General features: G+C 43.2%; 2 protein-coding genes across 2 annotated transcripts; both read right to left on the reverse strand.

Annotated features, from left to right (window-relative positions):
* Nucleotides 1-43: 43 nt before the first annotated feature.
* Nucleotides 44-7,181, reverse strand: LOC106608853 (homeobox and leucine zipper protein Homez). The gene is made up of 3 exons (XM_014207032.3): nucleotides 3,268-7,181; nucleotides 2,448-2,897; nucleotides 44-2,244 (listed from the first exon to the last, which is right to left on the reverse strand). Exons 1-3 carry the CDS (start codon nucleotides 3,268-3,270, stop codon nucleotides 937-939), a joined length of 1,761 nt encoding a protein of 586 aa, XP_014062507.3. The 5' UTR covers nucleotides 3,271-7,181; the 3' UTR covers nucleotides 44-936.
* Nucleotides 7,182-7,310: 129 nt separating this feature from the next.
* On the reverse strand, nucleotides 7,311-21,284 carry gmpr2 (guanosine monophosphate reductase 2). Its single transcript, XM_014207033.3, has 10 exons — nucleotides 21,161-21,284; nucleotides 15,294-15,433; nucleotides 14,956-15,075; nucleotides 13,230-13,313; nucleotides 12,915-13,088; nucleotides 12,588-12,669; nucleotides 12,359-12,465; nucleotides 10,084-10,126; nucleotides 9,749-9,908; nucleotides 7,311-9,489 (listed from the first exon to the last, which is right to left on the reverse strand). The coding sequence occupies exons 2-10, from the start codon at nucleotides 15,378-15,380 to the stop codon at nucleotides 9,300-9,302; spliced, it is 1,047 nt and encodes a 348-aa protein (XP_014062508.1). The 5' UTR covers nucleotides 15,381-15,433; nucleotides 21,161-21,284; the 3' UTR covers nucleotides 7,311-9,299.
* Between the last annotated feature and the right edge of the window lie 3 nt (nucleotides 21,285-21,287).

Genomic DNA, 21,287 nt, shown 5'->3' on the forward strand with positions numbered 1-21,287 from the left:
AGGTAGAGGTTCACGATCCAAAATATAAAAGAAAGATACCCAATTGCAGAACAAGAACAGTTATTTTTATTCACAAAAGGGAAGAAACCTGTTCACCACAGAAAGAACCAGCTATGACTCAACATACTAGCTCTGAGATTTTGATACTGCAGGCTATAGCGGAGTTAGTGAAATCAAAATAAATGATCTACTTTCTTACTACCGATAAGGCCACACCTTATGCTATGTCCCAATAATCTCTGTTCTCCCAAAGTGGGCACTTGTTCACTTCCCTTAATGGACTTCGGACTCCCCCCTAGCCCATGCCTACATCAATCCAATGATAACTTTATGGGGAGAAATAAACGTGCAAGTGCACACTTCAGGAGGAAGGAAAGATTATTGGAATGCACCCAAGGATATAGGTTGTCGCAGGTCTGGTAATTTCCCCAATACTTTACACTCTGAACATATCAAACAAGGAACATCAATGCAATGTCATAGAAACTTCCCAGCACAAACCTGTGATGGAGCTTGAAACATGAATTGACATTTGAATGAATAACTGAACAACAGGAAGTGCCAGTTTCAATAGTGCTGCAACTAAAGTAGACTAGAACTTCATCATAAACAACTTGTAACATACAAACAGAATGCTGCCTCGTGACAATTCCTAATTGTCCCTTTTCAGCACCCTCCAGGCCTCTCCAGCATTACAGCAGGGGTGTGACTCAATACTCATAGCTTCCTTTTCCATCATCACGGCAGACAGGTGAAAGTTCCAGGTAGATTTCAAGTTTCAACAAATAACATTTCACCTGTTAGGCCATGCTGGATCAGTGCTCCTCGAGGAGAGAGCACAAGGAGAACAATCCTTTTTATACTATTGAGTACCCCAAGTCTGTCCCAGCGGTCACTCCAGCTCCATCCTCCTCCCTACCAGCCTCCCCATTACCACTATGAGTCACGGTACGCAAAAGACGGCACGGAGGAGGACCCTGATGGACCTGTTTCCTCAGCCATCAACCAGTCCCTCTGCCGTTGCCTTTGCTTCTCCCTAATCTGCGCCAGGACCTTCCGGTGCTCCTCCCCACTCATCCAGCGTTCCATGCCCTTCTTGACGTAGTAGCGGGTGTCTCCGAACCACTGGGTAAGAGCCTTCCGCGAGAGGCCTGTCTGCTGCTGCAGTTGCGTGTAGTCCTCTTTGGTGGGCCACTGGCAGGTGAGGAAGAAGTGTCTCAGGAGCTCCAGCTGGGCTATGGTCTTGTTCTTCGGCCACGGGCCCATTTTGATGACTTGTTCTTCCCCGTCGTTATCGATGAATTTGGTGATCCCCACCGCTTTCTGTTCCTCCTTGACGTTCTTTTTCCATCTCTTAACTCCAGCTCTGGCCGTTTTCTCTTTGTCTGCTGCTCCCGTCTTCTTCTTCTGTACTTCCGCTGGTTCTTTCCCTTTTTCCTTCACCTCCAAGTTTGACCTAATCTGGTGGGTGGTGTTAGCGGGGTTGCCACGGACATGGTTACCATTGCGGCTCCTGCTTAGAAAGTCGACATGATCTACTTGACAGCCCCTTTTCTTCGTCGGTGATGGTCTGACCCTGCTGTCAGTTGGCGGTTGTGTCAGACGCTGAATAAGCTGTGTCTGTGACGACAGGAGGTCGTTGGTCTGTGCCTGGCCGTTCTCTTCAGACTCTGGGTCGGCCTTGACGCGGTGGTGAAGCAAGAAACGCCGGTTGCAGAACCACTTGCGGATGTACTTCATGTGGAGCCTGGTGAGGGCCTGCAGACGCTGGAGCTCCTCCTTCGGAGGATTGGTGTTACAGCCGAAGCTCCGCCACAGCTCTGAGTGAAAATCCTGACAGTGCCTCTGGGGTTTGACGTTTTCGTGGGCTTTGTCGGGGGCTTCTAGGGTTTGCCCTGTGGTTGTGGGGGGCGCCGCTAAGCACAGAGGGAGTGGAGGAGAAGGGTGTTGCAGATTGGAGTTATCGGGTGCGACAACAGGGTGGCGTTTAGGGCGTTTTCGAGGAACGGGTGAGGAGGACTCGAAGGACAGGCTGCTGAGCTGATTGGAGGTGGAGACAGGTGAATGTTCGCTCCTGTTTCTCCCATCATCCTCCTTACTGAGGGGAGGCAATGATTTCTCCTCTTTCTCTTTTTTGTCCTTCGCCTGGTTTGGTCCGCAAATCTTGCACCGTGCCATACAGATCTCTTCTGCATCCCAGCTGATCCCATAGCGGAGCCGCTGGACCATGAACCACACTCTGACCTAAGATAAGGAAAAGATAAGATTGGTTGTTTTCACAAGAAATGTGCTGCTGACTCCTAATGACTACAGGAAGGGGCTGCAAATGGAAAGAAGCTGAGCAAGGACCATGTGTTGGTAGTTTGCCCATGCTATGTCGAAGTCAACTAGAAGTGGACAAGCATGTCTCAGGGCAAGAGGACTGGGGACTGTACAGGGGACTATACCTGGTCCAGATGCAGAGAGCAGCTCTGGGCGAGCGACGCCGTCTCCCCCAGGGTCGGGTACGGGAACACGTTGAAGGCCTCTATGAGATAAGCCACGCCGTCCAGTTCCTGAGTCTGGTCTGAGCACGCCCACAGGAGCTTCAGGTGCTCGGAGACCAGAGGCAGACACACCACGTGGTTCTGGTTGAGGCCGAAGGGAGACGGAGCCAGATTGTAGGGGGACGCTGTGCCTACCCTCCCCTGACTTTTGGGGGACATTATCCCTGTGCCCCCCTTGCTGCTGTCAGCAGGGCCTACAGGAGGGAAGGGAGTGGGGTCGGGGATGGAGGCTGGGTACCGTGGTTGTGGTATAGGGGTAGCTGATGTTAGGGCTGGAGCTAACTCACTCTTCTCTGTGAGCTTGTCCAGCTCTGCTGTCCTCTTTGTTCTGGTCATCACAGCACTCTTATGCTAATGGATATATATATATATATATAACATTTAAAAACTCCAACGTTTTTTGTATATTCTTTTCATAATGTAAACAACAACGTTGGCTAGCTAGTTTGCTACTATAGTTAGAACTGCTTTGGACAAATTAGCTAGCTACACTTCCATCCATGTGTTGTTGTGTGTATGTGCATGTGTGCGTGTCATGCGTCTGCGCGCTAACCACTGGGTGTCTGCAATGCAATGTAAGTAAGCTACAGTACTTGCTACTGTTAACCAACAATGCTAGCTTGCTAGCTAACTATAGCTAACTGGGATTCATAGTTACGCTACTAGCGCTACTTATCACGGTTATCATCCCAACAACAAATATTTATCTAACAGTACTTACCATTAGATACCATTAATCGAACTCACAGTATGGCTGTTTGCTGTGCTCCAGTGTTGTTTCTCATACCATGGTCACCGTATCCATGACCACGTAGCTAGCTAACTTTAAGCGTCAATCCTAGCTACATGCCACCGATGATTATTTTTCATTACAGGATGGATGGATTCAGGTTAACATGTAAACTCGCACTTTGTCTCCCCCTGTTGGCTGTGTTGTACATAAGTTCCATTAATTTATACCCTGGATCCCTTTCTCCCGGTTTCCACTAGATACAGTGGTGGAAAAGGTACCCAATTTTCATACATGAGTAAAAGTAAAGATACTGTACCTTAATAGAAAATGAATCAAGTAAAAGTGAGTCACACAGTAAAATACTACTTGAGTAAAAGTTTAAAAGTATTTGGTTTTAAATGTAATTAAGTATCAAAAGTAAATGTAATTGCTAAAATATACTTACGTTTCAAAAGTAAAGGTATAAATCATCCAACATTTCTTATATTAGGCTAAACAGACGGCACAATTTCCTTGTTATTTTAATTTATGGCTAGGCAGGGGCACACTCCAACACCCAGACATAATTTACAAACGAAGCACTTGTGTTTAGTGAGTCCGCCAGATCGCAGGCAGTACGGATGACCAGGGATGTTCTCTTGACAAGTGCTTGAATTGGAGCATTTTCCTGTCCTGCTAAGCATATGAAATGCAACGAGTACTTTTGGGTGTCAGTGAACATTTATGGAGTAAAAAGTACATTATTTTCTTTAGGAATGTTGTGGAATAAAAGTAAAAGTTGTCAAAAATATAAATAGTAAAGTACAGACTTACAGAGCACAAACAACTTAAACAATAACCCTTACCTAACTCTTACTTTAACCATTTAAAATGTCAACTTCAATGGTGTAGGTATGTCTCAAGGATTCAGGATGGCACTGACCAATTCCACAGCCACAAAGTCAAAATTTGCTACAAAAAGTTAGAAAAAAAATGTGTGTTATACATAAGGTTAGCAGTGGGGTTAGGATTAGGTTAAAAATACAATTTTAAGAAGATAAATGATAGAAATGGGCGGGGTTTAGACATAATATTGGCCGTATTTAAGAGGATCAAAACGACTGCAGGCGACTGCTGACTGATCTACAAAGCACCTTTCATCAAAACGACTCATTATTATTTGTAGATCAGTCAGTCACAATTTACCCATGATGCACTGCGGGTTTGAGCCTCTCGAACACGGCCTATGACTTTTGCTTTGTTAATGATACATTGGAGCTGAAGATTCGAATCACGTTCTTTATCACTACTTTACGCACATTTTGGTGGTCACCCAACCTCGAGTCCCTTCACATTTCCCACTGTCCATCGTGAATGATAATTCTTCAAGTTTTCACTTAGGGCCCTCAAAAGGCTAGGGCCGGCTTTGACTGCATGTGCTGGTTATGGATGTGGGTACTCAGACCTACAAGCCACTGAGGGCCCTCATGAAGACTACAGATTTTTTGTGGCCCCCACCCCTATCCAAGTTGGTATCCCTGATTTAGCTCATCTTGAGGCGCTGTTGAGTTTCGGCCACATGAGAGAAGCATGTGACCATGTGCACAATCATCCTAAAACCTCCTAAGAAATGTGGTGTTTTTTGTCTTCCAGTAATGTTATACTATGCTATTACTATATTTGGGTATGTTATGTAGAATACTATCATTATGTGATCTTGCAGCCATTGATTCGGCTTTGACCTAACTTTATTAAAACAAGCACCATTCACCAGAGTAACATGTTCTCAGGAGGTGACCCAGCCATTGCCAGACCCTATGGAGCGCAGCAGGGGGGATGCCCAAGTGGAGAGGTCTATCAGTTTCACCAGCAGTCTTACCACCACCGAAATCTAATGAGTGAGTCTCACCAGGGTCCCATGTGCAAGTGTGAGAGGGTTATCGGTATGCCGTATATAGAGGGTTTCTGTGAGCTTGTCTAGGCAATATCTTAAATGTATTGAATTCAGTTTGGATCCCGGCTATTGTGCTGCCATGCTATGTTGTTGTCTTAGGTCTCTCTTGTCATGATGTGTGTTCTGTACTAATATTTTTATTTAATTTTGAATCCCAGCCCCCGTCCCCGCAGGAGACTTTTTGCCTTGTGGTAGGCAATCATTGTAAAAAATGAATGTGTTCTTAACTGACTTGCCTAGTTAAATAAAGGTGAAACAAAATACAAATATTGTGTCTTACACTGGCTAGATTTCAGTTAACATGCAAGGCAGGACTTTGTCTCCCCCTGCTGGTTAAGTTACTCACCTATCACAATGTTGTCCCATTGAACTTCATCTTTTCATGTCCCTTAATCACGTTTCATTAACCTCATCATTGTACAATAAAGCATGTAAATATTCAGTTGATTGAATGTAAATGCTGATGTTTCTGTCCAGATATTTTGAAATGGTTAATTTACAAACAGGTCTGAGGAATACATTGCCATTTTCTTAACAGTATGACATTATATCAAACAGTAGAGTTTATTTATGTACTGTATTTTGTATAATATACTATATTATGTGGATATTTCTGTCATGTTAAGATTTACTCTTAAAATGAACAATAAACAATGTACTAACAATAAACAATGCTCTCTGAGTCAAGATCCCTTTCTGAATCAAAATACAACATGACTTAAAACATAAGCCTATGCAACATTACCCAATTAAACAGTTGTGTAGTAATGAGGTTTGTGCAGTAGGCTACAGGCCCAATACATTATCACTGCATATTGACAATGCTTGCATTGCCCTGCTAATGTTGTTCTCCTCAGACCATTTTGAAATGATACTTAAACATGTTAGGTGTCTGATCACACTGGCAATAGGTCATTTGTTGTATTACTTGTGAAGCACAGCTGCGTGAGCATAATAATTACATGCTTTATTTTTTTACTGGACTGATGGCCTGCATCTGACGGTCAGTCTGAGGGGAGAGAGGGAGCAGCGTCGAGGCTGCCTCTCACCACTCACCGTCCCGCCGCTCCACCTTCCCATCCACTGAGGATAGGGGACAGTTTTCCAGCTGATGTCAAAACGTACTTCTGCCTCATGCACAAATTCATGTTGTTACCCCTATGACCAGAGAAAGTGAAACAGTCCTTCGTATTAGAAAAGACAAGCCGCTAATAATAACAAACGCAAGCTTATCGGGAACACTTTGCCATCTATACTCCTTCGTTGCAGCTGCAGTGATGGTTGTAGCGTGAGTGGAAGTAGGGAGAACATGCATTTTATGGCTTAACATGTTGACAGTGCTGAATACACTTAAACATGAACTTACTCATAAAAACATCAGCTCTTTGCTGTATTCGTTGAGTCTCTCTGTAGTCAGGGTTTTAAAATCTCACAGTACATCTTTTGCTGTGCATTCCAGGCTTATTTTTAGTCTCTGGCTCGAGGAAACTGTGCAGATAGGTGATCTGAGCTAAAGTGTTGTAGTCCCATAGGTGCACTTGATTTGCTCTCTGGGCCTGCAGGCGGAGTTCTATATTCAGACACATGAAATGGTTCAAAATGGGAACACTTTGCCTTCCTTTTGCTTGGACTGCTGAATAAAGTGCACCTACCGCAAACAGTACGAAATAAATACAATTATATAAGGAGCGCAAGGCTTCATCACAAAGTTTCTAAACCCAGAGACGCGACATCGCGACACTTTCGGGAAAGCTTGCGAAGGAGACCAGGCCTGGGTTTGAGAAGTCAATGAGAGAAGGGACAAATTCTTCCTTAGCTTAAGTGGTTGAACATGTTATTACTCCAAACTCGTCAAAGTAACAAACTGGGACGTTTTAATTTTCATAAAAAAAAATACTTTATATCAAAGGAGTGCATTTGATTTGACAGCTTGCACATCTTGCGCTGTTCGACGCGAGACGACCGTTAGACCCGATGGCGTGTTTCTGCGCTTTATCGTTGTTTTCTTTTACCTAAATGTTTGGTGATCGACTAGGAATGCCTTGGAGATGGATCGGTCGATGGTGACCATTGCTCTAAAACAAAACGGTGAAACAAATCATATGGAATGCTCTTTATTGGGCACAACCTGGGGCACAACTTTCACTGGGGGGGACATGTCATCCTGAATTTAAATTTTTGTCCCCCCCCCCCAGTTTTATTTTTGGAATGTGATACAAAACGAGGCAACGGTGTGCTTTAGGACCATGCGGACGACCCCGAGCGGTCGGGTAGGCTGTTTGGAGTGTTTATCCGACTGGTCAGAACTGACAAGACTGAAACAACAACAAGTATGGCTTAAAAACAGCATGACATGTTTGACTAATACCAAAACATATGAACAGGAATCATCCTGGAAAACACTATGAAGTAAAGTAAATAGACAGACATAATGAAAACTAGTCAGTTACACACCTTAAAATAATAATGCATAGACAACATTCTAGCAAAGAAACTGAATATCCAGTAAAGTAATAATGTGAATACTGATTGCGTGGAGATTCTATCTTGTCTAATTGACAAAAGTGAGAAATGAACAGTAAGTCGAGGTAACACTCAAAGCGGTCCTGCCTTCCTTACCGTCAAAACATACTGTAGCGAATTCAGGAGGGAGCCCTGACAAGGACTCGAACCATGTCCAGCGACGGTCAAGCCAACACCTTAACCATTACGCTAAGAAGTCCGAACCTCTTGATGAGGTCGCTAGGTGTTGTGTTAAGGTCTCTACAATACTTTGAATTAGGGTTGCAAAATTCTAGTTACTTTCCCAAAATTCCCAAGTTCTCCAGAAATCCTGGTTGGAGGTTTGCTGGATTTCCTGCTTTTCCTGCCATATTCTGGGAATCTTCCAAGTTCCACTCAGGACTTCTGGAAAACCTGGGAATTTGGGGAAAGTTACAGGAATTTTGCAACCCTACATTTTGTATTCCACAACAGTTTCCCGTCAACATGCTGTGTGTAATTTGAGTGACCAAGTTTCTGCTGTAGCTGTACAGTACACGAAACACCTGTTTGTCAGTATTGTCATTCAGTATCTATTTCCTCCTCGCTTTAATATTTGGTCCACATGAGAATAGCAGAAAAACTAACTTGCTATGGGGAAAATGACTGGAATACCACATCATTGCAAATCATTAAGTGCAATATTTATATATTTATATTATTTATTTATATATATTTAAGTTATTTTGAAAAGGACAAAATAATCTGAAATATTTTAAATCAGCTGTATTGGTCATTATTATGAACATCTGAATCTCTTCACTGTATGTAGCCCGATGTTTTTAACGCTTGCAATCTCGATATAGTACATACTTCATACAGTGAAATACTGTATATTAATTTATGGCACATGGTTTTCAAACAGCATGGCGATGAGATGTCTTGAAAAACAGGGATGTGCATAGAAGTGTTAGGAAAACGGGGGATTGAGAGGTAAAGAGAGAGAGAGCAAGATCACGCGAAATGATAGGACGTGGTAGATAATGTTGGACATAGAGGAAGCCTGTACTCACGGCCCCCAGAGCTGAATGGGAATGATTGAGCAAGATGACAAAAGAAAAACCTGGAAATACGTCCTGAAGTGCCCTCAGTTCACTTATTACCAAGAAATGTACATTTATGGCAGTTTAGAATAAGTCAAATATGTTTAAAGTTGAATTATGAACTGGGTGGATTCGAGCCCTGAATGCTGATTGGTATGACAAAATATGTATTTTTACTGCTCTAATTACGTTGGTAATCAGTTTATAATAGCAATAAGGCACCTCGGGGGTTTGTGGTATATGGCCAATATACCACGGCTAAGGGCTTGTATACAGGCACTCCGCGTTGCGTCGTGCTTAAGAACAGCCCTCGCCTAATGCCTTTTGCTTAAATATGACTCTTAGATAAGGGATTGTTTGATAGTATTATCTAAAAAGGTTTTGGTTTTGGTAACCAAACATTTATCCTAGGTTTAAGTTTCTCAAATGACTGATTCTTACTATCAACGGTATGGTGTGTGGATGTGTGTGTGTGTGTGTGTGTGAACCAGCCTGGGCCTCGCCTAGTTATCGTTCCCAAAGACGGTGTTGAGCTGCTGGGTGACCCTGATGAAGGTGGTCCTGCGGCTGAGCTCCTTGAGCTTCCCTGCACCCACGTAGGTACAGGTGGAGCGTACCCCCCCCAGGACATCCCGTATGGTCACGTCCACGGGACCCTTGTAGACTACCTCTACCGTCTTCCCTTCAGATGCCCTGGGGGAGGAAGAGGGAATGGTTTCGTGATCTCTTATGCTTCCCCAGATTAGAGTCCTGTCAAGGGGGTGTACTTGTACATCAAGCTGCCTCATGCTACAGAAACAGGAGATCGGTTCCTGACATGCCCCTATGGGCTGTTCTGACTCAGACAAGGCTTACTTGTCCAATACTGACTTACTACTTATTCCTTCCCTAAAGTGTGCTACAAAGTTTAAAACTGCTCATTTCCTGCTTTGCTGCCAGTAACATCTCTGACCTGTACTCGGCCACACCCCCGGCGTGTCTCTTCATGGCCGTGTCGGAGCTCATGCCGTAGAACAGCTTGTACTTCTTCCCGTTCTTCTCGATGACCTCGCCCCCGCTCTCTGAGTGGCCGGCCAGCATCCCGCCCAGCATCACAAAGTCCGCCCCGGCACCTGTGAGTCACACACAACCACAGCACACAGCCAATGAAAATGCAGAGCAAATCCAGCCGGGGTCAGACACATAGTACTCTGTTGTAGAGTCTCTGTACATGGTTTAAGACTGATTAAAGTAAGTACTGTATGCTCTGTGAGCTGACAAATCGAATTTGACCGTTACAAAACTCACCAAAAGCCTTGGAAACGTCACCAGGGCAAGTGCATCCACCATCCTTTATGAGAGAAGAAGAAAAAAAGGGTATAATAAGATACTACACATTTTCAAGCATAGTCTCTGTCTACGAAACAATCTTTGTATGTACAGGGACACACTTTAATTGTAAATAAGAATATAATGTTTTAAACACTTGTACATTAATGTGGATGCTACAGTGATTACGGATAGTCCTGAATGAATTGTGAATAATGATGAGTGATAGCATCCACATTAATGTAGAAGTGTTTAGAAACATATTATATTCTTATTTACAATAAAAGTGACTCCAAAATGACACAATACATTATTTACCATTAATTTGTATTGGGCACAAAAATAATCGAAAACACAAACAAAACAAACAGCAAATGCATCCAACAAGTTTGTAGAGTCACAAGCTCGATGTAATCATTGTCTGCTTGGAATATGAGACAAAATACTAAACTTTTGACTACACGATAAGTGAAATTGTCCAAATACTTTAGGTCCCCTAAAATGGAGGGACTATGTACAAAAAAATGCTGTAATTCCTACACGGTTCACCAGATATAGATGGAAATACCCTCAAATTAAAGCCGACAGTCTGCCCGTTAACCTCATAGTCATTGCATAATTTAGAATCCAAAGTGCTGGAGTACAGAGCCAAAACAACACAAAAACGTGTCACTGTCCCAATACTTTTGGAGATCACTGTGTATGTACAGTTCATTCAGAAAATATTCAGACCCCTTGACCTTTTCCACATTTTGTTACGTTACAGCCTTATTCTAAAATGGATGAAAACAAATCCTCATCAATCTACACACAATACCCCATTTATTTATTTTTTTTAGAAATGTATACATAAAGAAATAACTGAAATATCACCTTTATATAAGTATTCAGACCCTTTACTCAGTACTTTGTTAAAGCACCTTTGGCAGCAATTACAGCCTCGAGACTTCTTGGGTATGACGCTACAAACTTGGCACACCTGTATTTGGGAAGTTTATTCCATTCTTCTATGCAGATCCTCTCAAGCTCTGTCAGGTTGGATGGGGAGCGTCGCTGCACAGCTATTTTCAGGTCTCTCCAGAGATGTTTGATCAGGTTCAAGTCCGGCCTCTGGCTGGACCACTCAAGGACATTCAGAGACTTGTCCTGAAGCCACTCCTGCGTTGACAACAACCCTAAGCACACAGCCAAGACCTGTTAGAAGGTGAACCTTTGCCCCAGTCTGAGGTCCTGAGCGCTCTGGAGCAGGTTTTCATCAAGGATCTCTCTGTACTAAGCTCTGTTCATCTTTGCCTCGATCCTGACTAGTCTCTCATTCAGGGCAACAAGTTCAATCTTGGTTTCATCAGACCAGAGAATCTTGTTTCTCATAGTCAGAGTCCTTTGGACTCCAAGTGGGCTGTCATGTGCCTTTTACTGAGAAGTGGCTGTCTGGCTTCTTCTGTCTAATTGATGGAGTGCTGCAGAGATGGTTGTCCTTGTGGAAGGTTCTCCCATCTCCAAAGAGGAACTCTGGAGCTCTGTCAGAGTGACCATTGGGTTCTTGGTCACCTCCCTGACCAAGGTCCTTCTCCCCAGATGGCTCAGCTCTAGGAAGAGTCTTGGTGGTTCCAAACTTCTTCCATTTAAGAATGATGGAGGCCACTGTGTTCTTGGGGGATCTTCAATGCTGCAGACATCTTTTGGTAATCTTCCCCAGATCTGTGCCTCGACACAATCCTGTCTCGGACCTCTACGGACAACTCCTTCGACCTCATGGCTTGGTTTTTGCTCTGACATGCACTGTCAACTGTGGGACCTTATATAGACAGGTGTGTGCCTTTCCAAATCATGTCCAATCAACTTAATTTACCCCAGGTGGACTCCACTGAAGTTGTAGAAACCTCTCAAATATGATCAAAGCAAACAGGATGCACCTAAACTCAATTTCGAGTCTCATAGCAAAGAGTTCTGAATACTTCTGAATAAGGTATGAATAAGGTATTTATAGCAAAAATGTCTAAAAACCTGTTTTCGCTTCACCATTATGGGGTATTGTGTGTAGATTGATGAGATTATATTAAAAAATATATATATTTTAGAATAAGGCTGTAATGTAACAAAACGTGGAAAAAGTGAAGGGGTCTGAATACTTTCCAAATGCACTGTATGTGTGTATAATGAAGTTCAGGGTGTATAAGCGTTTTATAAAGACTGTTGAGCCAAAAGGATGTGAGTGTATAACTATAGGTGTTTAATAACAATGGAGGCTTACAGAGATGATGTGTCCGCCCAGACCGTGGGCAGCATCTGCACACTCTATCACAGCGCTCAGCTGGGGATAACCCACCCCTGTTTTCTTACGGGTGGTGCACACAGAGCCTACAGACAGACAGACATACAGACAGACAGAGGCGTTTATCAGTATGATCACACTAAGGCCTCAATTCAATACCACGATCCAGCAAAACAGCAATGTGACAGTCCCCAGCTTATGACATCACCTGGTCCGATGCCCACTTTGATGATGTCAGCGCCAGCGAGGATCAGCTCCTCCACCATCTCCCCGGTAACCACATTACCCGCCTGTGGCAAAGACAACACAATCACTTTCAGTGTCTTAAATGGTGCACTACTATACAGTGCACCACTTTTGACTAGTCCTATATGGCCTCAATTGACACCCTGAGTGCACTACTTTGACAAGAGCCCTCGGGAAAAGTTTGATTTGAGACGTATCAACTATCATCAATATCGTCACTGTAAAAACACTCCAAAAGGCCTAACAAAAGTTCGCCCAATAGATAAGACAGCGTAGAAGAGTCACTGACCATGATGGTGTGTGTCGGGTACTTCTGACGCACGTCTTTCACAAAGTGGACAAAGTGCTCAGAGTAGCCATTGGCCACATCCACACAGATGTACTGGAGCTGAGGCACAGCGGCTATGACCTCACCCAGCTTGTCAAAGTCCCCTTCACCTGTCCCTGTGCTGACTGCCATACTCTAAGAGAGAGGGAGGGAGCGAGAGGAAGAGATAGACAGAGAGACCAAATGAACACATCATTAAAAAACACGAGGAGTCTTGTCATACAGTTATTACAAGGAGTCATACATTGGATTACAACTGGTATTGTTTCAACGTACCGGTACACATTCTGGATTCTTTGTTGCAAACTCCTTCCAGTCATCTACTGAATAGTGCTTGTGAATGGTAGTGAAGAGTGTGAACTGTGGGGGAGAAAGGGAGACAAGAACACTTACTTTAAAAACACCTTTAAAGTTATAAAACCTATGTGTACAGAGACTTCAGAAAGTATTCAGACCCCTTGACTTTTTCCATATTTTGTTACGTTACAGCCTTGTTCTAAAATGGAGGAAATAAATAAAAAAAACTCAGCGAGCTACACATAATATCCCATAATGACAAGGTGAAAACATGTTTTTAGAAATGTTTGCAAATGTATAAAAAATAAAGAACAGAAATACCTTATTTACATAAGTATTCAGAGCTCTAAAACTCGAAATTGAGCTCAGGTGCATCCTGTTTCCATTGATCATACTTGAGATGTTTCTACAACTTGACTGGAGTCCACCTGTGGTAAATTCAATTTATTGGACATAAATGGAAGAAGTTTGGAACCACCAAGACTCTTCCTAGAACTGGCCGCCCAGCCAAACTGAGCTGTCGGGGGAAAAGGACCTTGGTCAGGGAGGTGACCAAGAACCCGATGGTCACTCTGACAGAGCTCCAGAGTTCCTCTGTGGAGATGGGAGAACCTTCCAGAAGGACAACCATCTCTGCAGCACCATCAATCAGGCTTATATGGTAGAGTGGCCAGACGGAAGCCACTCCTCAGTAAAAGGCACATACATGACAGCCCGCTTGGAGTTTGCCAAAAGGCACCTAAAGTCTCTCAGACTATGAGAAACAAGATTATCTGGTCTGATGAAACCAAGATTGAACTCTTTGGCCTGAATGCCAAGCGTCACGTCTGGAGGAAACCTGGCAACATCCCTATGGTGAAGCATGGTGGTGGCAGCATCATGCTGCGGTGATGTTTTTTAGCGGCAGGGACTGGGAGACTAGTCAGGATCGAGGCAAATATAAACTGAGCAAAGTACAGAGGGATCCTTGATGAAAACCTGCTCTAGAGTGCTCAAGACCTCAGACTGGGGTGAAGGTTCACCTTCCAATAGGACAACGATCCTAAGCACACAGCCAAGACAACGCAGGAGTGGCTTCAGGACAAGTCTCTGAATGTCCTTGAGTGGCCCAGCCAGAGCCCGGACTTGAACCCGATTGAACATCTCTGGAGACCTGAAAATAGCTGTGCAGCGACGCTCCCTATCCAATCTGACAGAGCTTGAGAGGATCTGCGGGGAAGAATGGGAGAAAATCTCCAAATACAGGTGTGCCAAGCTTGTAGCGTCATACCCAAGAAGACTCAATGGTGTAATCGCTGCCAAAGGTGCTTCAACAAAGTACTGAGTAAAGGTTCTGAACACTTATGTAAAGGTAATATTTCTGTTTTTTATTTTTAATAAATTAGTAAACATTTCTAAAAACATGTTTCTGCATTGTTATTATGGGGTATTGTGTGTGGATTGATGGGGGGGGGGGAATGATTTAATACATTTTAGAACAAGACTATAACGTAACAACATGTGGAAAATGGCGTCTTAATACCTTCCGAAGGCACTGTACTGTATTTGTAGTTTGCTTTCTATGGGAGCCAGGAGGGGATATTTGTGGGAGTAGATGTTGTTTAGTATTAGAAGGTTGGACTGAGGGAGGAGGTTGATGATTGCTTTTACCTATCTATACCCAATGATGTGTATAAACACACTATGTATTTCTCGATGTCTATACCTTGGACAAAGCCAGAGCCATCTCGAAGGTGCCGACAGTGTCCATGTTGGCTGCAACGATGGGGATTCCTCTGTAGCTTCCCTTGGAGTTCCTGAAGGTGTAACTTCTCATCAGGTCCACCTGGAGAAGGACAGACAGGCAGACAGGCAGAAAAGCAGGCAGGCAAAAAGACAAAGACAGACGTACGGACGGACGGACAGACAGACATGTTATAATTAAAGAAAACGGCTTAATTATTATTGAAGAGTGATATGGTGTGTTTGTCTGGTACAAACAGGTATTTGAATACGACAGAACAATACATAAACAGTACAAAATAGGACAAAGGAGTTATGCACCTCACTACGGGACTTGAGTGTGCTTCGTTTCGGACGGAGAAGTACGTCCTTGAAGTCCAACTTGATGTCATTCTCAATGCGAGGCATTTCTACTGCTGGTTATCTGTAGTATGGACACGTTGTATCTTTGTCTGCTCTGTCTGCAACGAGGTCGACAAAACGAACAGCAGAATAGAACAGGCTGTCATACCAACCCACACACAAGGTTGTGTACGTTACTTTCTAAATGTAATCCGTTACAGTTACTAGTTACCTGTCCTAAATTATAATCAGTAACGTATTTTCTGGATTACCCAAATCCGTAATTACTTTGTTACTTTTGGATTACTTTCCCCTTAAAAGGTATTAGTAGAAGACAAAGATAATCCATCAAATACATCTGGCGTGTCATCATAGCAGTCTCTGACTTGTGGTCAGACTCGCTCAGGTGGAACAAACATCCTAAATGAATAAAAAAATTATCCAAGAAGTAATCATCTAGTTTTTCAAAAAAATCTGTAATCTGATTACAATATTTTAGCATGTAATGTAACTGATTAAAATTACAGTTTTTTTTGTAATCAGATTACGTCCCAGCTAACATAACCATATGTTTCTTAGAGCTTGGTGAGCGTACTGTATGGACGTCATATGGTTATTTTGCATACAACCTTCTCACAACTTTCTGGGAACAGTGCAGGATAGTTGCTTGGCTTTGGAACATTTAACGAACTTGACAAAAAACATTATTTTCTTGGTATTTCATTAACAGAACGTTTCCTAAAAGTTAAAACATGGTTACATTTCATTTCAATTTTGGTAATGTTCTAGGAACGTTCTCCAAGTGGTTTGACATTGGGTATGTTCTCAAATAGGCTAGTTTAGAGAATGTTAAGAAAAAAAAGTACTTCAGTACTTCAGCATAATGTTTCCTACAGGTTTCCTCATAGTGTTAGTTAAAGTCATGTTCTCAAATTGTTCGGAGAACGTTAAAACTTTCCATGAAAACCACAAGAAAACTTTAGTGAATTTCAGAGAACGTTCTAAGAATGTTGTTAAAAAACATATACATTCCGTTCTCAGCGTCAACAAAACACTCTCTATCCTCTATCTTGTTAAGTGTATTCAGGTGTGCTGTCCGCACCCACTAATTGGTCACACCTGATCTTAATGAGTGCTTGTTTCCTTTGAAATGGGGTCTATATGAATCAGCGGCGTCAAACTCATTCCATGGAGAGCCGTGTGTCTGCGGGTTTTTGTTTTTTTCCTTTCAATTAAGACCCAGACAACCAGGTGAGGGGAGTTCCCTACTAATTAGTGACCTTAATTCATCAATCAAGTACAAGGCTGAAGCGAAAACCCGCAGACACTAGGCCCTCCATGGAATGAGTTTGACACGTGGTTTGAATAGACAAAAATTAACAGCTTTGTACGAGTAAAAAAACATGGAATTCAGTAAAAGTAAAAAAATAAAATAAAATAGAGATAACCTATAATTTTTGTTTTCAGAGCGTTAATAAAACCTCCCAGGAAAACTTTCAAGGAACCATAGTAAAACGTTCTCAGAACCTCGCTGCAACCTAAAAATAAACGTTCCGAGAACAGGCTACATTTTCACTTCTGTTCTCAGTGCACTTAAATAAATTAGTAAATCAGTTTTACCAGTCAGGAAACATATGGACTTGTTCCCAGAACCAATGTGAAACCAAAAACATACGTTCCCACAACTTACATGTAATCAGTTACTACTCCACAATCCTCCCCATACACACGCACTCACTCAAACTAAAGCACAAACGCACGCAAAATATTTGTATTAATTCATACACAAATGCACATTTTTGTAATTGTATGATTATACAAATTCCAATCAAACATAAGGAAAAACGTGATAAACAACGTGTGCCTTACAAATAGGTCACAGAAAACAGCAGAGTAAGCACATTTTTGAATAAAATCCCATTGAGGGTCTGTTCATTTTAGTGACAGTGGGGCAAGAAAAGAAATAAAAAAGAAATGTTTAAAGTAATTTTAAGATCATCACTATCAAATTAACAGAATATCCATAATGGGCCAAGTGAGATATCGCTTGTGACTAACGAATTTCAGTTAATTACTATAGAGCTCCCGCTGTCGCTTGGGTCAATCATTGTAATTTTGTAAATGCCGGCTTTCTATGGCGACCCAAGACACATCAAGTTTCGGCAAAATCGGACCAGTGGTGTCTGAGATATTGCGTGTGTCTAACAGATGGAAACCCGGTGATCCATAGATAGTCCCCCATTTTTTTTTCTGGTAATAGAATGCCTTATGGACTATCTAGCAATACGATATATACAAAAGCATGTGGACACACCTTCAAATGAGTGGATTTGGCTATTTCAGCCACACCCGTTGCTGACAGGTGTATATAATCGAGCACACAGCCATGCAATCTCCATAGACAAACATTGGCAGTAGAATAGCCTAACTGAAGAGCTCAGTGACTTTAAAGTGGCACCGTCATAGGATGCCACCTTTCAAACAAGTCAGTTCGTTAAATTTCTGCCCTGCTAGAGCTGCCCCGGTCAACTGTAAGTGCTGTTATTCTGAAGTGGAAATGTCTAGGAACAACAACGGCTCAGCAGCGAAGTGGTAGGCCACACAAGCTCACAGAACGGGACTGCCGAGTGCTGAAGCACGTAGAGAGTAAAAATCATCTGTCCTTGGTTGCAACACTCACTTCTGAGTTCCAAACTGCCACTGGAAGCAAAACGTCAGCACAATAACTGTTAGTCGGGAGCTTCATGAAATGGGTTTCCATGGCCGAGCAGCTAGACACAAGCCTAAGATCACCATGCGCAATGCCAAGCGTCGGCTGGGGTGGTGTAAAGCGCGCCACCATTGGACTCTGAAGCAGTGGAAAAGCGTTCTCTGGAGTGATGAATCACGCTTCACTATCTGGCAGTCTGATGGACGAATCTGGGGTTTGACGGATGCCAGGAGAACGCCACCTACACCTACAGTGCTAACTGTAAAGTTTGGTGGAGGAGGAATAATGGTCTGGGGTTGTTTTTCATTGTTCGAGCTAGGCCCCTTTGTTCCAGTGAAGGGAAATCTTCAAATCAAATCAAACCACACTGCCAGTTCTCTGACCTCCTCCCTATAGGCTGTCTCATCATTGTCGGTGATCAGGTCTACCACTGTTGTGTCGTCAGCAAACTTAATGATGGTGTTGGAGTCGTGTTTGGCCACGCAGTCGTGGGTGAACAGGGAATACAGGAGGGGACTAAGTACACACCCCTGTGGGGCCCCAGTGTTAAGGATCAGCGTGGCATACGTGCTGTTGCCTACTCTTACCACCAGGGGGCGTCCTGTCAGGAAGTCCAGGATCCAGTTGCAGAGGGAGGTGTTTAGTCCCAGAGTCCTTAGCTTAGTAATGAGCTTCGTGGGCACTTTGGTGTTGAACGCTGAGTTGTAGTCAATGAACAGCATTCTCACATAGGTGTTCATTTTGTCCAATTGAGAAAGGGCAGTGTGGAGTGTGATTGAGGTTTCGTCATCTGTGGATCTGATGGGGCGGTATGCGAATTGGAGTGGGTCTAGGGTGTCCGGTAGGATGCTGTTGATGTGAGCCATGACCAGCCTTTCAAAGCACTTCATGGCTACCGACGTGAGTGCCACGGGGCAGTAATCATTTAGGCAGGTTACCTTTGCTTCCTTGGGCACAGGGACTATGGTGGTCTGCTTGAAATATGTAGGTATTCCAGACTCGGTCAGGGAGAGGTTGAAAATGTCAGTGAAGACACTTGCCAGTTGGTCTGCGCATGTTTTGAGTACACGTCCTGGTAATCCGTCTGGCCCAGCAGCTTTGTGAATGTTGACCTGTTTAAAGCTTTTGTTCACATCGGCTATCGAGAGGGTTATCACAGTCATCCAGAACAGCTGGTGCTCTAGTGCATGCTTCAGTTTTGCTTGCCCCGAAGCAGGCATAAAAGGCCTTTAGCTCTAGCCTTTAGCTTGATGCGGATGTTGCCTGTAATCCATGGCTTCTGGTTGAGATATTTACGTAAAGTCACTGTGGGGACGACGTCATCGATGCACTTATTGATGAAGCCGATGACTGAGGTGGTGTATTCCTCAATGCCATTGGATGAATCCCGGAACATATTCCAGTCTGTGCTAGCAAAACAGTCCTGTAGTGTAGCATCTGCGTCATCTGACCACTTCCGTATTGAGCGAGTCACTTGTACTTCCTGCTTTAGTTTTTGCTTGTAAGCAGGAATCAGGAGGATAGAATTATGGTCAGATTTGCCAAATGGAGGGTGGGGGAGAGCTTTGTATGCATTTCTGTGTGTGGAGTAAAGGTGGTCTAGGATTTTCTTTCTTCCTGATTGCACATGTGACATGCTGGTAAAAATTTGGTAAAACTGATTTAAGTTTGCCTGCATTAAAGTCCCCGGCCACTAGGAGCGCCGCTTCTGGGTGAGCATTTTCTTCTTTGCTTATGGCCTTATAGAGTTGGTTGAGAGCGGCCTTAGTGACAGCTTCGCTTTGTGGTGGGAAATACACTGCTACGAATAATACAGATGAGAACTCTCTTGGTAGATAGTGTGGTCGACAGCTTATCATAAGGTACTCTACCTCAGGCGAGCAATACTTTGAGACTTCTTTAATATTAGACATCGCGCACCAGCTGTTATTGACAAAAAGAGACATCCCCCCACCCCTCGTCTTACCAGAGGTAGCGTCGCTGTTCTGCCGGTACATGGAAAATCCCACCAGCTCTATATTGTCCGTTTCTTCATTCAGCCACGTCTTGGTGAAACATAAGATGTTACAATTTTAATGTCCCTTTGGCAGGATAATCTTAATAGTAGGTCATGAATTTTATTTTCCAACTATTGCACGTTAGCAAGGAGAATGGAAGGCATTGGGAGTTTGCTCGCTCGCTTCTGGATTCTCAGAAGGATCCCCGATCTGCGTCCTCTTTTCCAGCATCTTTTCTTCACGCAAATGGCGTGGATCTGGGCTTGTTCAAGTGAAAGCAGGATATCCTTCTCGTCGGACTCGTTAAAGGAAAACGTTTCTTCCAGTCCGCGGTGAGTAATTGCTTTTCTGATTTCCAGAAGTTATTTTCGGTCATAAGAGACGGTAGCAGCAACATTATGTACACAATAAGTTACAAAATAAGTTACACAAAACGCAAAAATAAATATTAAATTGCACAATTGGTTGGGAGAATGTAAAACGTCAGCCATGTTCTTCGGCGCCATCTAACGCTACAGCTTACAATGACATTCTAGATGATTCTGTACTTCAAACTTTGTGGCAACAGTTTGGGGAAGGACCTTTCCTGTTTCCGCATGACAATGCTCCCATGCACAAAGCGTGGTCATACAGAAATGGTTTGTTGAGATCGGTGTGGAAGAACTTGACTGGCCTGCACAGAGCCCTGACCTCAACTCCATCGAACATCTTTGGGATGAATTGGAATGCCAACTGCAAGCCAGGCCTAATCGCCCAACCTCACTAATGCTCTTGTGGCTGAATGGAAGCATGTCCCTGCAGCAGTGTTCCAACATCTAGTGGAAAGACTTCCCAGAAGAGTGGAGGCTATAATAGCAGCAAAGTGGGACCAACTCCATATTAATGCCCATGATTCTGGAATGAGATTTTCGACGAGCAGGTGTCGACATACTTTTGGTCATGTAACGTAGCTACTCGAAAGAAATCTACAGTCAATACAGCTATCCTGCTGTCATTTCGATGGTCCTGTCAAAATTTAAGGTTAGCTAATATTGAATCAAAACCGACAAATGAGGTTAAATTCCCTATATCTGTACGGTTAGATGTAATTATATAAGTAACCATGTTCTTCTCTACGAAATGAGGCATAAACTTCTTACCGTTATGAAATGTATGAGAAAGATATCTTATTTCACCAGCACTGTTTCTGCTACAAATGCGAGGCATGAATGTCTAAGAGGACGGGTTTTTACTGTAAAGCCATTATTGTAGTTCTATTATTCGGCA

Source organism: Salmo salar, chromosome 07 (assembly GCF_965601325.2).
Source record: "Salmo salar chromosome 07, fSalSal1, whole genome shotgun sequence".
NCBI classification, from domain to species: domain Eukaryota; kingdom Metazoa; phylum Chordata; class Actinopteri; order Salmoniformes; family Salmonidae; genus Salmo; species Salmo salar.

Coding starts and splice junctions, on each gene's coding strand:
- LOC106608853 (XM_014207032.3), bottom strand. Junction 2,245..2,447: donor GCTCTCTGCATCTGGACCAG/GTATAGTCCCCT, acceptor TCCTTATCTTAG/GTCAGAGTGTGGTTCATGGT.
- gmpr2 (XM_014207033.3), bottom strand. CDS start 15,380: ATGCCTCGCATTGAGAATGACATCAAGTTGGACTTCAAGGACGTACTT. Junction 15,076..15,293: donor CACTCAAGTCCCGTAGTGAG/GTGCATAACTCC, acceptor GTCCTTCTCCAG/GTGGACCTGATGAGAAGTTA. Junction 9,909..10,083: donor TGACGTTTCCAAGGCTTTTG/GTGAGTTTTGTA, acceptor TGTGACTCACAG/GTGCCGGGGCGGACTTTGTG.